Source organism: Hyperoodon ampullatus (assembly GCF_949752795.1).
Source record: "Hyperoodon ampullatus genome assembly, chromosome: 10".
In the NCBI taxonomy this organism is placed as follows: Eukaryota; Metazoa; Chordata; class Mammalia; order Artiodactyla; family Ziphiidae; genus Hyperoodon; species Hyperoodon ampullatus.
This window is the reverse complement of record NC_136923.1, coordinates 36,880,455-36,894,730: the sequence shown is the minus strand read 5'-3', so window position 1 is coordinate 36,894,730 and position 14,276 is coordinate 36,880,455. Positions and strand designations below refer to the sequence as shown.

General features: G+C 43.1%; 2 protein-coding genes across 3 annotated transcripts; one reads left to right on the top strand and one right to left on the bottom strand.

The window, feature by feature from the left end:
* Positions 1–88: 88 nt before the first annotated feature.
* Positions 89–12,425, bottom strand: GLT8D1 (glycosyltransferase 8 domain containing 1; the record flags this gene model as incomplete). Of its 2 annotated transcripts, XM_079712389.1 has the most annotated exons (10): positions 89–452; positions 598–710; positions 832–998; positions 1,580–1,692; positions 1,850–1,934; positions 2,161–2,278; positions 3,687–3,900; positions 5,779–5,877; positions 5,960–6,013; positions 12,386–12,425. In XM_079712389.1, the coding sequence occupies 10 exons, from the start codon at positions 12,423–12,425 to the stop codon at positions 262–264; spliced, it is 1,194 nt and encodes a 397-aa protein (XP_079568515.1). In that variant the 3' UTR covers positions 89–261. The 2 variants fall into 2 exon arrangements, with proteins under 2 accessions (XP_079568515.1, XP_079568514.1); XM_079712388.1 differs by lacking the exon at positions 12,386–12,425 and having other exon boundaries at positions 5,960–6,376.
* Positions 11,321–12,978, top strand: SPCS1 (signal peptidase complex subunit 1). The gene is made up of 4 exons (XM_079712390.1): positions 11,321–11,439; positions 11,799–11,858; positions 11,935–12,021; positions 12,484–12,978. Exons 1-4 carry the CDS (start codon positions 11,404–11,406, stop codon positions 12,607–12,609), a joined length of 309 nt encoding a protein of 102 aa, XP_079568516.1. The 5' UTR covers positions 11,321–11,403; the 3' UTR covers positions 12,610–12,978.
* The last annotated feature ends 1,298 nt before the right edge of the window (positions 12,979–14,276 follow it).

Below are 14,276 nucleotides of genomic sequence, written 5' to 3'. Positions count from 1 at the left end.
AGCTGTACCAGCTGTATCTAAGTACATTCACCTCTGGTCGTTCAGCACTGTCAGTAAGCAAACTCTTGGTAAGGCAGATGGAGGCATATTTATAGTCTGTCTGGGAAGCTGACTGCCAGATGGGGCAGTTTGTCCTCTTTACCCAGCTGAAATGTCCCTTGTCCCTTTGTTGCTGTAAACAGGCATTGAAGCCTAGCAAGTGTTACTTCCCACACATACTGTCTTCCAGGATTTCCTGAGAAATGCTTATAGCATACTTATTTACTTTATATTTGAGATCTCCACATGTCTTCGGATTAGGCTGAATTTGCCTGTTGGGTCCGGAATGTACCATTTTTCCCAGACATCAGTATATGAAGCAGTTCTTCCCCATGGCTTAAAGTGCCCATTCCAGTGGAGTAGCTTGGCAGCCTTAACAAACTGGGGTGAATATCGTTTTCCAGCACTGGAACCTTACATTTAGGAAAAAAGAGCCAAATGACTGTACTAGTCAGACATAAGACTGCAGGAAACTTAAGGGAAACAATATATTCCATCCCTGAGGGTGGTCCTTTAGACACTTTATTAGCTTAGGCCCTTGGTTAATTATCTACTTACCAAGGTGGCGAACATTCCACATAGGGTCGATGGTGGAGTGCTGTTGATAAAATACGATCAGCAGAGGTGGTGTTGTGATGCTGCCAGCCAGTGTTCTACTGTACAGCCCTTCTCTTGGTGGGACAGATAACAAATGAAAGCTGTTAGTAAAGAATCCTGACTAATTCCTGTTAGTGAAAACCACCAGCATTGAAATAACAAGAGTTTTCACAGCTAGGCCAGTTACATACTTACTCTACATTGAGTTTCATCCATTTTTCCAGCTGGTTAGTTATATTCTGTCTTTTCCATTCTGTCAGGTTTGCAACAAAAACTCCAGGATTAAATGAGCAGGTGCTGGCTTTCATGGAAAGCTTACGAATTCTTTCCTTTTTATAGTCAAGATAGCCAATGTAATTGTACTAAAAACACAATTGGGATATACAGTATGTTTAGTGCTTCAAAGAATAATTTGATAACTGTTCTGCTTACTTATGACTTCTCAGATTATTAACAAAGGGCTCTACATAAAGCAAATAAAAGTGACACTTGGGATTGCAAGTTAGACAACAGGAACCTAAACATTAAGCCAGATGTTCAAGGAGAATTAGGTTGTCTAATCCTTGAACCAATCTAGGAAAGCAGCCTTGAGTTTTGGGATGAAATAATTGGTGAATAAAATGTAGCTAAAGGGGCCTCCCTGGTGGCGCAGTGGTTGAGAGTCCGCCTGCCGATGCAGGGGATACGGGTTCGTGCCCCGGTCTGGGAGGATCCCATATGCCGCGGAGCGGCTGGGCCCGTGAGCCATGGCTGCTGAGCCTGCGCATCCGGAGCCTGTGCTCCGCAACGGGAGAGGCCACAACAGTGAGAGGCCCGCGTACCACAAAAAAAAAAAAAAAAATGTAGCTAAAGATTTAGAATTCCCTGATTTTGCTTTCTCTCCCCATTGACATGAATTATAGGGAGTGGAGTGTCTATTCACGAGGTCTAATAAGTAATTTACCTGGTTCCCTGCTCCACGGATGACAACTTTAGTAGAGGATGAATCACAGTCTTCTGAAAATGCAGCTGCATGTCCTGGCTTCAGTGGTGTATTGTACAGGGCAAGAATATCACCTGAAACAGATAAGGTTTAAGATTTACACTGGAAGTTGCCCCAAGATTCCCTATTCCTCCCACTTCTTAGGATGGCCTTTTATAGGATATCATAAATAAGACAACCGCTATCGCCCACACTGGACAGAGCAGCACTGATGATGACATTCTTTAGTACCTTGCACAATTACATCATCGTCCATATATATGGCCTTCTTTGCGCTGGGAACCAGAATTGGCAAGTAGAACCTTGCAAAGGTTAACTGGAAAAGGAAAGAGGCATTGGCACAAAATTTGTCAGTGGCTGTGCTTTTGTTTATTAGAAACTCCCAGAATGCTCTCAGTATCCATGCAGGAGAAGACAGCCAAAGGTCTCAGAACTTCCAGGTTTGGTCCCCAGGGAAGTACTAGTACTGTACCCACAGTTACCCAGGTATTCCAATCATTTCATAATACTACGAAGTACAAACAAGGATGCATGGAACTCACTGGTTTCATGGATTCCCCCTGGTCAGGATCCTCCTTTACTTTTCCTTCCAAAAGTTTAGTGTCAAAATTCAGAATTTTGTACCTGATGCTTTTCAGGGTACTGCTGCTGAGCCAGGACCTGATGAAAATAAACCACTAAATATCAGTTTTAAGTAATCATGTCCCAAACCACAGCCATATCTCTGCTTTCCAATAAGACCATAATGCAAGAGAAATCCTGAGGACAAAATAGGTGTCTTCAAGCCCCTTCACCGCTGAGCTTTGGTTTCCTCATCTGCAGTGAGTTTACCCACTAAAGACCCTTCCTGAACCAAGATTCCATGGTGATAGTGCACCCAAAGGCTCATACTTCTGATCACTCTTCTGACACTAAAACTGCTGTAAAAAAAATTCATTGTGGAATTGAGAAGATCCTTTCACCACATGGATCATTCAACATTTGTCCCTCCAAATACATCAGTGAAGAAAACGAGTCAAAGTATGATGGTAGTGAAAGCTAAGTTATCAACAAAGCTGGTAAATCAGCCTGTTAATCTACACACTCATTAATTCACTGTTGGCTGAGTAATTCTACCTGAGTCTAAGGTACTGCCTGTAAGAAAAGTCAGTGTTCCCTAAAGAGGTGCTACACATTTTTCCTAGGCCCATTCCACATCAGCGTTTTGTGGATATAATGTTATTTCTGTATTCTATTTTAATGCAATATTTCTACATTATTTTAGATGATTTCTTGAGTTTTTAAATATGGAAAAATAATTCGTTAACAACTTTGATGAACAACCATGGAGAAAGGCATAAGAACAGATATGTTTTAGAACTTTGACCACTATTAACCTTTTAGATAAAATGTTTCTTGGAATAAACTTTGTAAATCTTAATTCAAAGCATCTTTCAAAACACAGTTAAGACTATCCATCAGATTGAATTTCTATTAATCACAACAATTACAATAGTAAGGACCATTTACTGAGCAATTATTATGTGGTAGGTGTTTTCATATATTTTTTCATTTACTTAACACAACAATCCTCTAATCTGGATATTTATACCCCGTACTTACAGATGAGTAAATGGGTTCCAAAGAGGTAATGTTCCCCACTATGGGCTAAAATTTGGATCAGTGTCTATGCTCACTTCACCATACTACCTTGCCATTGCTCCCATGTCCCTTCCCACTCTAGACCAGAACTACTCAAGAGCATGTTCTTGAAATAAGGAACTTGTAAGCGAATGTAAATCAACACCTTGCTTCCTTCATTGAGAAAGTCTTATTACCAAAAAAATATCCACTTAACTATGCATAGTAACGCAGTTGATTTACATCTTGGCACAGTTTTCTTACATGTTTTTGCGATCATGGAGACATGTTTATGATACAATCACATGGAAAAACAACGTGCAGTTTACATGTGATATAATAATTATATAGGAAAAATGTAAACATTGAAAAAATATTATTGGATTGGCAGCTGGCCTGCTCTTAGAGCATCCCCTAGAAGCAGAATCATCAGGCAAGCCGAGCTCACCGGAGATGGTCTGCTGTACCGTTGAGTGTAACAATGTAGAAAATCACATTGGAGCGAGTGTTGTGCTGAATGCTGTTTATGGCTGCAATGGCCCCCCCAAGCCTATCTTCAGATGCAGCAATGACCACAGGAATCTCCTCTTGTCTCCCGTCTACCGCATGTTGGGGAGCATTTGGGACAAAGTCTACAGGCTGAAGCCCCACAATTCCTGAATCTGCAAAGAACACACACAAAGAAGGTACTGTGATACAAACACAATCTCAAGAGCTTTTGACACAGAGCCCAAGACATGAAAAGAAGTAAGCTGAGAATTATGATACACCTCATTTTGCCTCATTGTAATGTGAAGCATATAGCCCAGAAATTGTGTTTTCCTGTATGTAACCAGGCCTTTGGAAAAGCATTTTTAAAAAAATAGGCAGACAATTCTGATACATTACTGGTAGGAATATAACAGAATCTTTTTAGATTGTATTTGGGCAATTTGTATCAAGAGCATTACAGGTACATGGCCTTTGACCCAATAATTCCCCTTGTGTCTCTTAAGGACGACATATGAGGTAACCAAAAGTCACAATTTTATTTACAATTGTGAAAAACCTAGAAACAGACTAAAACACAGTTGATTTTCAAACTGAATTGTATCCCACAAGTAGGCATGAAATCAATATAAGTGGATCGCAATCAGAACATGAGTAGGAAAACAGTTCCTGAATTGGAATAGAACAGTGACTTAGAAAATATCAGAATGCATCACATACAGCAACTGCAAGTATTGTTTTGTAAACCTTCTTGCTTTTAATAATACGTTCATTCATTTACTCATTCATCATGCATTGAACACTGAGCGCCTACTATGTGCCAAGCAATATCTAGGCCACCGGGGTTACAGCCATGAATAAGATGGTCAAATCTTTACCATTGTGTAGGGCAGATAGACAATAAATACATGTATGTGTCTGCTGTATGTAACACATTCATTATTGTGGAGTTGCCATCAAAAAAATCTGAAAGTCACTGTACCAAAAGACTTTTTCCTATGGCAAAAAGTAAACTATGTGACATTAAATTTACATATGAAGAGTTTTGTCATGGTGACGTGCTTAGGATATAACCATGTGAAAAACCATGTCATGTGTAGTTTATATATAGTATAATCTCAACTGTATAGAAAAAAAATACAGAGAAAAAAAACCTGGAAGGTACTAACACAAAATTTTAATAATTATCTCTAGGCAGTGAAATCATTTATTTAATGAATATTTAGTAAGCACCTCCTATGTACCAGCCACAACTGTCCTCATGGAGCTTGAATGCTATTTTCTTTTTTATATATGTTCCCACCAGAAGCATGCATTACTTTATGTAAATATATATGTATATATAAAAATACACCCACATATATACACTATTATAAAAACATGCTATCAGAGCACTCAGTGAAAGTTAAGGGAAAGCTATTAGTCTTTTCTTGCTCTGGTCAATACGGTGGGTGACAATCCAAAAATGATTTGACAAACACTCTGAAGCCTCAAACGTCCCTCAATACCAAGGCAGAGCAGTATGAACAACTAATCTAAAATAACTGGCAGCGAATTATACAATAGTGGTCTTTTAAATCAGTTGACAAGGCTTTGTGGTTTTGTTTTACTACTAAAGAGCTGCTGATATGGTTTCATGTGTTAAAGCAGAGTAACAGGTAAAGGAAAGTAACCAGACTGATACTCTAGTGAACAGAGGAGGCATCAAACACCAGCAATGCTCACCTGTCCCCACGTTCTGAAGCCCTGCCCTACTGAAATGTCTGTAGATAACAGCCCACAGTGGCTCCTTTCTCCAAGGCCTCTGATTTGGTAAAAAGGAATCTTCTGTAAGATCAAACCCTCAGCAAACAACTGCCCAGCAAGGAGAAGGGGACAGGCTGCAAGAGCACAATGAGTGCCACCTGCCTTTCTCAAAGTCTTTAGTAGCTTCTATAAGACCAAGAAGAAAGCCTTCTTTTCCTTGAATCTAGTGATGTAACTCAGAATGTGGGACACAGGGAATTCCAGGTCCTCAATACATGCCAACGCACTAGTCAGGGTTCCCATACCTGAAACCTCATTCCTCAGCAAACTGCTCAGGCCGAGGAAGTTATGGTGCAAAACCAGTAAGAAGAGAGCAACAGCCAGGACCAGGATGATAATGTTTACTGAAACAGAGGAGAATGCCCATGTTACATCTCTTCACCTTTTGACCTGGTATAAAACAACAGAACTGTAGAAAGGACATACCTTTACGGAATGACATCTTTCTCTTCTGTCTTATATAAATATTAGTTATTAACCCTACAAAACAAAAACAAGCCCCCAAAGTCAGTAGGTACATTACAATGGCCATCAAAATGCCTACATGCTTTTTTTTTTTTTTTTTTTTTTTTTTTTTCTGGCTGCGTGCGGGCTTTCTCTAGCTGTGGCGAGCCGGGCTACTCCTCCTTGCGGTGCGCAGGTTTCTCATTGCGGTGGCTTGTCTTGTTGCGGAGCATGGGCTCTAGGCACGTGGGCTTTAGAGCACAGGCTCAGTAGTTTTGGCGCACAGGCTTAGTTGCTCTGCAGAATGGGGAATCTTCCTGGACCAGGGCTCGAACCCGTGTCCCCTGAATCAGCAGGCGGATTCTTAACCACTGTGCCGCCAGAGAAGTCCTGCCTACATACTTTTATTCACGTAGAAACAAGAAATGCATACGGTATTTTCTGCAAGAAACTCGTTTTGAATTAACAGTTTCCAAGGACCCAATTTGGGATCTGATTTTTTTACGGTAGTCATAATAATAAAATACTTCCAGTAACTTATAGCCTTGTATACCATATGCCACTAGATGAAAAGCAAAAGAAATTCTACCAGGAGGAATACCTGGAGTCTAACCACTATGGAAATGTTTTCTGAATGAATTTCTACTTAAAATTCCTAATTAGACATGGACTTCAGTTGTCTATGATCAAGTAAACCAAGGTCAGCCTCGCTGGTACAAACATCCCTGTTCCAAGCTGTATTCCATTCATCTTTAACTGGAATTAAAGAAAAGAGAAAAAAGAACAGTTCCCAAATTCATTTAAAATTATAGCAGAGGGACTTCCCTGGTGGCGCAGTTGTTAAGAATCTGCCTGCCAATGCAGGGGACACGGGTTCGAGCCCTGGTCCAGGAAGATCCCACATGCCACTGAGCAACTAAGCCCGTGCGCCGCAACTACTGAGCCTGCACTCTAGAGCCCGTGAGCCACAACTACTGAAGACCTCACGCCTAGTCCCTGTGCTCCGCGACAAGAGAAGCCACCGCAATGAGAAGCCTGCGCACCGCAACAAAGAGTAACCCCCGCTCGCCGCAATTAGAGAAAGCCCACGCGCAGCAACAAAGACCCAATGCAGCCAAAAATAAATTTATAAAAAAGAAAAAGAAACCTACAGCAGAGAAACAGAATTACAAAAATTCACAAAATCCAATCTTGCTATCAAAAGTTTAGAGCTCTTGGGCTTCCCTGGTGGTGCAGTGGTTGAGTCCGCCTGCCGATGCAGGGGACACGGGTTCGTGCCCCGGTCCGGGAAGATCCCACATGCCTTGGAGTGGCTAGGCCCGTGAGCCATGGCCGCTGAGCCTGCGCGTCCAGAGCCTGTGCTCCGCAATGGGAGAGGCCACAACAGTGAGATGCCCGCGTACCGCAAAAAAAAAGAAAAAGTTTAGAGCTCTAGTCTCAAAAATTAAAAATCTGCGAAAAGAAAATATTAGTTTCTTCTGGGGGCTTCCTATCTGTTGGTTAACTACCCATCTCTTATGAAAGTGGTGTCTAATACTGTCACTCTGCTGGTCGTTTGTGCTCCCCAACTCATCTGAAGCCTTCACTTTTTCAAAACAAATAATTCAATGGAAACAAGACTGTAAGTGGGGCTAAATTAAACAATTAGGTTTCTACAACAATCTCTGGGTAATGTTTCATTAAAAACATTTTATACAACCTGGATATTGTGATCCTACATTTGAGAACTTTACCCTTTTCTACTTCATCTTCCCCCATGGGAGTACCTAACATTTACATAAAGGCTATTAATTTTACAAAGCACTTTCAAATATAGCATATTTCTAAAATCAAAGTTAGTTTGAATTAATTTCATCTTCAGTGAAGTGCATGCCTATCAGGCACTTGATTTCTCAAGGCTTTTGAAAAGAAGAGAAATATATTGAAGTGCTGTTTAAAAAACTGGGATCACAGGCCAGATTACAAATTTGGGAGAACATAATTCAGACTCCCAAAGAACAATCTAAAATACACACACACACATTCTTTCTCGCTCACTCTCATTTCTTTCTAGAACAGTATATGTAAAATATATTATACCAACAAGCTTACTCTCTAAAGACTACACATCGTTATATACCCTGAGCCATGTGTCTCTATCTCCTCTTGAGGACTGAGCCTTACCTATAGAAGGTGGCTGACTGGGGGCTGCTCAGAGTTCTAACATCTGCCTGCTTGGAGCCAACTTCCACCAAGACTGGAGAAAACTATCTCACTTTAATAAATCTCATTTAGTTAATGGTATAAGGGCCAATGGAGAAGACTGGAGAAAGACTGGAGAAAACTATCTCACTTTAACAAATCTCATTTAGTTAATGGTATAAGGGCCAATGGAGAAGACTGGAGAAAGACTGGAGAAAACTATCTCACTTTAATAAATCCCATTTAGTTAATGGTATAAGGGCCAATGGTTTAGCTCAACAATGTCCACTAACAATTACTTACAGGTGGTATGTTAATTGAGAAGCACAAGTATTTGTGCTATTCCAGCTAGCTAGACAGAAGAAAAACACAATCCCAGCAGGTATTTGATGTACTTAAGTAGATTCGCATGGCAGAAACCACCTACTCCTAAAACTCTTCCACAGTTATCTACATGCAAAATGCCGATTATTATGGAGTGTGTCTGATCCATATTTCCTTTCCTGGTGCAATTCCTGGTAAAGGAATTCACTGATCTGGTTAGAAAGAATTCTCAAAACTGTATGTACATCCCGGATGTGCAATATTGGCTGTATTTTTCCAAGAGTACACAACTGTGTACAATTTCATCAGTAATATTCAGTTGTTCACTATGAAAAGTAGTATTTTGTTTAGAAATTATAGGACCTTCACATTCCCAAATCATTCACAATACACACACATAAGCAGGCATTCCCAGAAATATGGGTGAAGAAACCTTACGGGGCAAGAACACTTTATGTTTTTAACTTGCTAGCTACCTGCAATAGTACCCACATCTCAGTGGCCTTTTCTGCTTTTCTTTCTACTGCTATATATTCCCAAGGAAGGCCATTCCACTCATGCTCTGCAACCTATCCTATAATTGTTTCCTTGGTGCAGCATCAGCAAACTCTTTCCCTCTCTGCTGGATCACCCACTTAGCAGCATTAATTATCATACTCTGGTATCTTCCAGTTAATTAAAAAATAAAAATAAAAAAGAGACCACTTCCCATATCCCAGCAGACCCACAGACCCATTTCTCTGTTCACTCTCGCTCTAAAAGCTTGAAAGGATTTAAAGTTCCCAGCTCCACTTTCTCTCCTCTTGTCCTCTATCCTACTTCAACCAGACTTCTGGCCCTACTTCTCCATTCAAAGTGGCTTTGTCGAGGCCACAAAAGACCAAGGTCATCTTTCTGTCCTCTGACCCATCCCCTCAGAGGCCATCAAGAAAGTTCACCGCTCCCCCTCTTCAATTATGAAATTATCTCATTTATTTGATTGGTTTCTTATTTGTGTCTTGTGCTCTATGAGAACAGTGACCCCAGTGAAAAGTGTTTACTCGTGTATCCTTGCCATCTATAAACCATGTCTGGTAAATGGTAATAGGTATGTGATATTTGTTGAATGGTCTTGTTAATCCAGGAGCAAGGCTGGTTCTCAGCTCTGAAAGGGAACACGATCTTTGATAATAATCATGAAAACAAACTCAAACACAAGAAAAGACATGGATTCCAATGGAGATCTCTCTGAAATTGAACCTGACACGCAATCTCCTTTTCCCATGATTATCTTTATAGCTCAAATACCATAAAGGCTCTGCAGCAACTGCCACCCTGTTAAGTGCATTTAAAGAGGGATAACACAGAGGGATACATCTATTTCTGCGTACAAGGGAAAGTCTGTTTAGTCTCTGCCAGACTGAAAGGTGGAAAAGGCACTAAGGATATACATCCACTTTCTCTACCCCTTCTCTGTCTAGCTCCTACTTGGCTTTCAGGAGTCAAGGGAGCCTCCCCCAAACCTCACATTCAGCTGCATCTCCCCTGAGCTCTCACATCTCCCGGGCTTCGCTACCCCAGAGTACATCCGGCTTATATTTGTGGGGTTACATGGCTGTCTCCCTTGACACACTCTGGGCTCTAGGAAGGCAAGGGCCTGGTGTTGGTCACGGCCATGTCCTTGGCCCAATTCATGGCACAAAAAAAGCTGCCAGAAATGTTTGCTGACTGCATGAGGGCGGCAGCCGCACACCGCCTGCCCTGGAGTGCCTAGAATCCCACCGCCTGTGACCCTGAGGCGCAACACAGCACAGAGGCCACAGAGCCAGTTGGGACCCACAGGCCCAGGTTTCCCAGAACAGTTTCTCTTCGGAACGTGGGTCTTCCACCTTGCTCAGGGTAACGGGGCAGGGCCTAAGCTTCTGAGATAGACGCCGGCCTTGAGAGGCAGGGCGAATCCTTTGCTGGCCTCTTTCGGGACGCCTGAGTCTGTGAATACGCCAGTGAAGCCGCCAAGCAGCCTGGAGGGACAAACTGGAGACTCCCCGGGTGGGAGCTCTCTCCAACTCGTGCGAAGGGGCGGGCCAGGACCCGTCCTTCTCCGAGGGCATTCCCTTTCTCTGGATGATGGGTTCTGCGAAACTCCCCTCTAAATTCTGGGGATCAATAACGTTTAGGGGTGTTTCTCAATAGGTGACGCTCGGGGGGTTCCCCCCACCCCCGCGGCCTCGAGGTCAGCCGTTTCCCTCGGACGCTCCCCACAGCCTCCCTTACCTGCAGCCCGAGGAGGAGGGGCCGCTGCCCACGCCCCGGCCCGCCCCGCCAGCTCAGCGCCCCCGCCGCAGGCCCCGGGGCCCAGCCCGTCGCCGGGCCGTCCGCGTCCCCTGCACTCCGGACCGAGCCCGCCTGCCCGGTAGCTCCGCGGCCGCCGCGCAGTTCCGCAGCCCCCCGCCGTTAGCCGCTCGGTCCGCAAGACAGTCACACAGAGCAGGCGCCGCCGGGCAGCCCCACCGGTGGGGTCCTCGCGGAGAAATGTCCGTCGCCATGGAGACGGGGCGCGCGCAGGCCGCCGTTAAGCCGCGAAGGCACAGCCAAGCACAGTTTGGGGGACCTGGACCGCGACCCTCGGCACTCAACGGCACTGACGGCGGACCCTTCATGGGCGCGTGATGCCTCGGCTCGGCCGCCACCGTCAGCATCTCGGCCTTTGCGGAGAGGGCGCCGGCCTACAGCCAGCTCCGAAAGCGCGGGTCGCCTAGCGAGGGCACGGGGAGGGGCCTCGGGCCGACCGGATTTGTGGGAGACATCTGCTTCCGGGGCCGCGGCCATCGCGACACTTCGGCTCGACAGGCCCGCAGAGCTGTACGCAGGAGCTGACCCCGGCCCCTACTGTCCCTGAGTCCCGGCCGCCTTCGCTCCGCCGCCCGCCTCCTGAGCCAGTCATGTTGGAGTATCTGAGCTCCCTGCCCACGCAAATGGTGAGGGCGCTGTCCGCCTCGGCCCCAAGATTCCTACACGCCGCTCGCGAGCCTGGCAGCTCCGCAACCCTTGTCCGAGACCCACCCGGTGCAGCGCGGTTCCTACCCCGGATGGCTACTTTCTTCCCCGAAATGAATCTCCTGGGTCCCCTTCTGTCTTCCCCCGCGAGGATACCCCAGCCCGGGTTCCGTGAGTTTTTTTTAATTCCCCCGGGAAACCCAGAATGTCATTCCTTGCTTAAGTTCTTGGGGAAGTCCCATATATTGGGATCGCCTTGTGCCAAAGCTGTGAGGCTGGGGCAGGAATGTACCTCTTCGGTGGTGGAACCAATTCCTGCTTTGCTCTCCTTCACCTCTAGGATTACAAGGGCCAGAAGCTAGCTGAACAGATGTTTCAGGGAATTATTCTTTTTTCTGCAGTAAGTATTGGTTTTGCATAGTCTTCTCTCCCCACCCCCAGCTTGACTGTATTTAATATACTTTCTTTGTCTCTAGATAGTTGGATTTATCTACGGGTACGTGGCTGAACAGTTCGGGTGGACTGTCTATATAGTTATGGCGGGATTTGCTTTTTCGTGTTTGGTAAGAAATTTATGGGTGCTTGGATGTTAGTGGCAACTTAGGTTTTCAGAATTGGGTTGTTTTGGTTGGCCCTAGTAGTGAGAACCGGCACCATCGTTTCCCTCATCCTTCTCTTGCTATCATTGGAAAAGTAAATGACAAATAGCATCAGATGAGGTTAAGTTACATTTCTTTTGGCAGGTGATCCAAGCAGTAATCTTAAAGTCAAACTAGAACTTAAGACCTTACGGTCTTCATAGTGCTCCCTCCTCACCTTTCTTTTAGCTCTTAAAGCCATGTGTAAACAATGAGCCTTGTTCTCACAGTATCTTGTCTGGGTGGTGGCACACAGTTTTCATAGGAATGTCAGTTTCCTTTTTTTTACCTTTAGCATAGGAGTCATTTGGGAAACGGACATTATACATAATGCTCTTTTAAACTTTTAATGGCCATAAATGATGCATTTTCTCTGCTCTGACCCAGCTGACACTTCCTCCATGGCCCATTTATCGCCGGCACCCCCTCAAATGGTTACCTGTTCAAGACTCAGGCACAGAAGACAAGAAACCAGGGGAAAGAAAAGTTAAAAGGCATGCTAAAAATAATTGATTGGGGCTTTCATGATTGAGCTTTACTACTGCATCTGCTTTTGTTTCGTGTGACATGAGCTAAATTGTTTTCATATCCAAAACATGAGCTAAAACACCTGTGCTCAGCTGTGTACAGATTTTGTTCTCTCTGTATTTCACTTCTCTGTTGGGTTTTGATTTATAAATACTTTAGACCTTCTCTTCACAATCTTCTCCTGAAATGGAGAACAGAAAACACAAGTATGCAAAGTTTCTTTCAGGTCTACAAAATAATGAAGAATAAAAGCCTCATAAATGATAGTACAATTTAACTATCAAAGTTTTATAATTCATTATGACTCGTCAGGCTGTTTTAATGTTTTCAAATAAAACTCACAGTGCAACTCAATGTCTGAAGAGTCTTTCGTTTATTGTTCTGCAAGCATGACTACTAGTAAAAGCCAAAGTTACAAGTTCGTGGTTCTGAAAGTTTAAGAATCATTTCTATTTTCTGAAGCTACAAGTTCCTAACATACTTTTTTTTTCTTTAACAACAGCAAGCACCTATAAAAAAAAAAACTTTTGCTTTATACATTTAACATCTTATTCAATGCATGATTCGTATGTGATATCTTACAGCTATGAAATTTACCACAAATTAAATTTGTGGTAAAGTAGTATCTTGGTACCACTAAAATAAGGCTACTGCCAAGAAGAAAACATTTAATCCAGGCTTTACCTAAGGTGGTTCAAAGTGGAAACCCATAAAACTGTAAATTCCTTTAAAATTTTCCAGAGGGCCGAAGAGAAAAATGTTCTAAAGGCCTTGTGGGAGGGATGGGAGTGGAAGGGTTATTACAGGTAATATTCTGTTTCTCAATACCAGGATACAGGACTTCCAAACTATGAGTTGAAAAAAAAAGGGAGCAAAGACCTTAATATAGCAAAAGTCAGGAAAGGATTCTTAAAAAGGGGAAGAAAAATAAAAGATGGCAGAAACAAGAACAAGCATATCAATAAGTATAATAAATGTGATTATAAAGTTAAGAGCTCTCAATAGGGTTAAAAATCACATCACCTCATGTTCTCCAAATGACACCCCACGGTTGAAAACAGGAGCAAGGATATATTAGGCAGATGCAACCAAAAATGAGTGGTAATAGTGAAAAAGAAATATTTAATATCAGAAAGCATTAAATGGGGCAAAGAGGGACATTTCATAGCTGTAAGATGTCACTTATGAATCATGCATTGAATAAGATGTTAAATGTATAAAGCAAAGATTCTTACATATACCGGAATTTGGCAAAGCTACACTCCTGGTAGGAGACCAACACTCTACCTTTCAGATTTTGATAGATCAAGGCAATTAATATGAAGACTTTTGCACTTGTTCCACATACCTGGAACATCTTCCCTCAGATATACATGACTTGTCTTCTCCTTTCAGGTTAGGTGACATTCAGATGTCACTGTAAAGAAGCATTTCCTACTACCCTGTCGAAGTATGGGTATGCCCCATCATTCTGTGTCTACTTCCATGGCATTTAATATATCTCAGTATATATTTGATAATTGTCCTCCCTAGAATATAAGCTCCATGGGAACAGGAACCTCGTTTTGCTCAGTGCCATTTGCCTAGTACCTACAACAGTACATGACACATTATAGGCACTCAGTATTGACTGAATGAATGATAACAGAGCT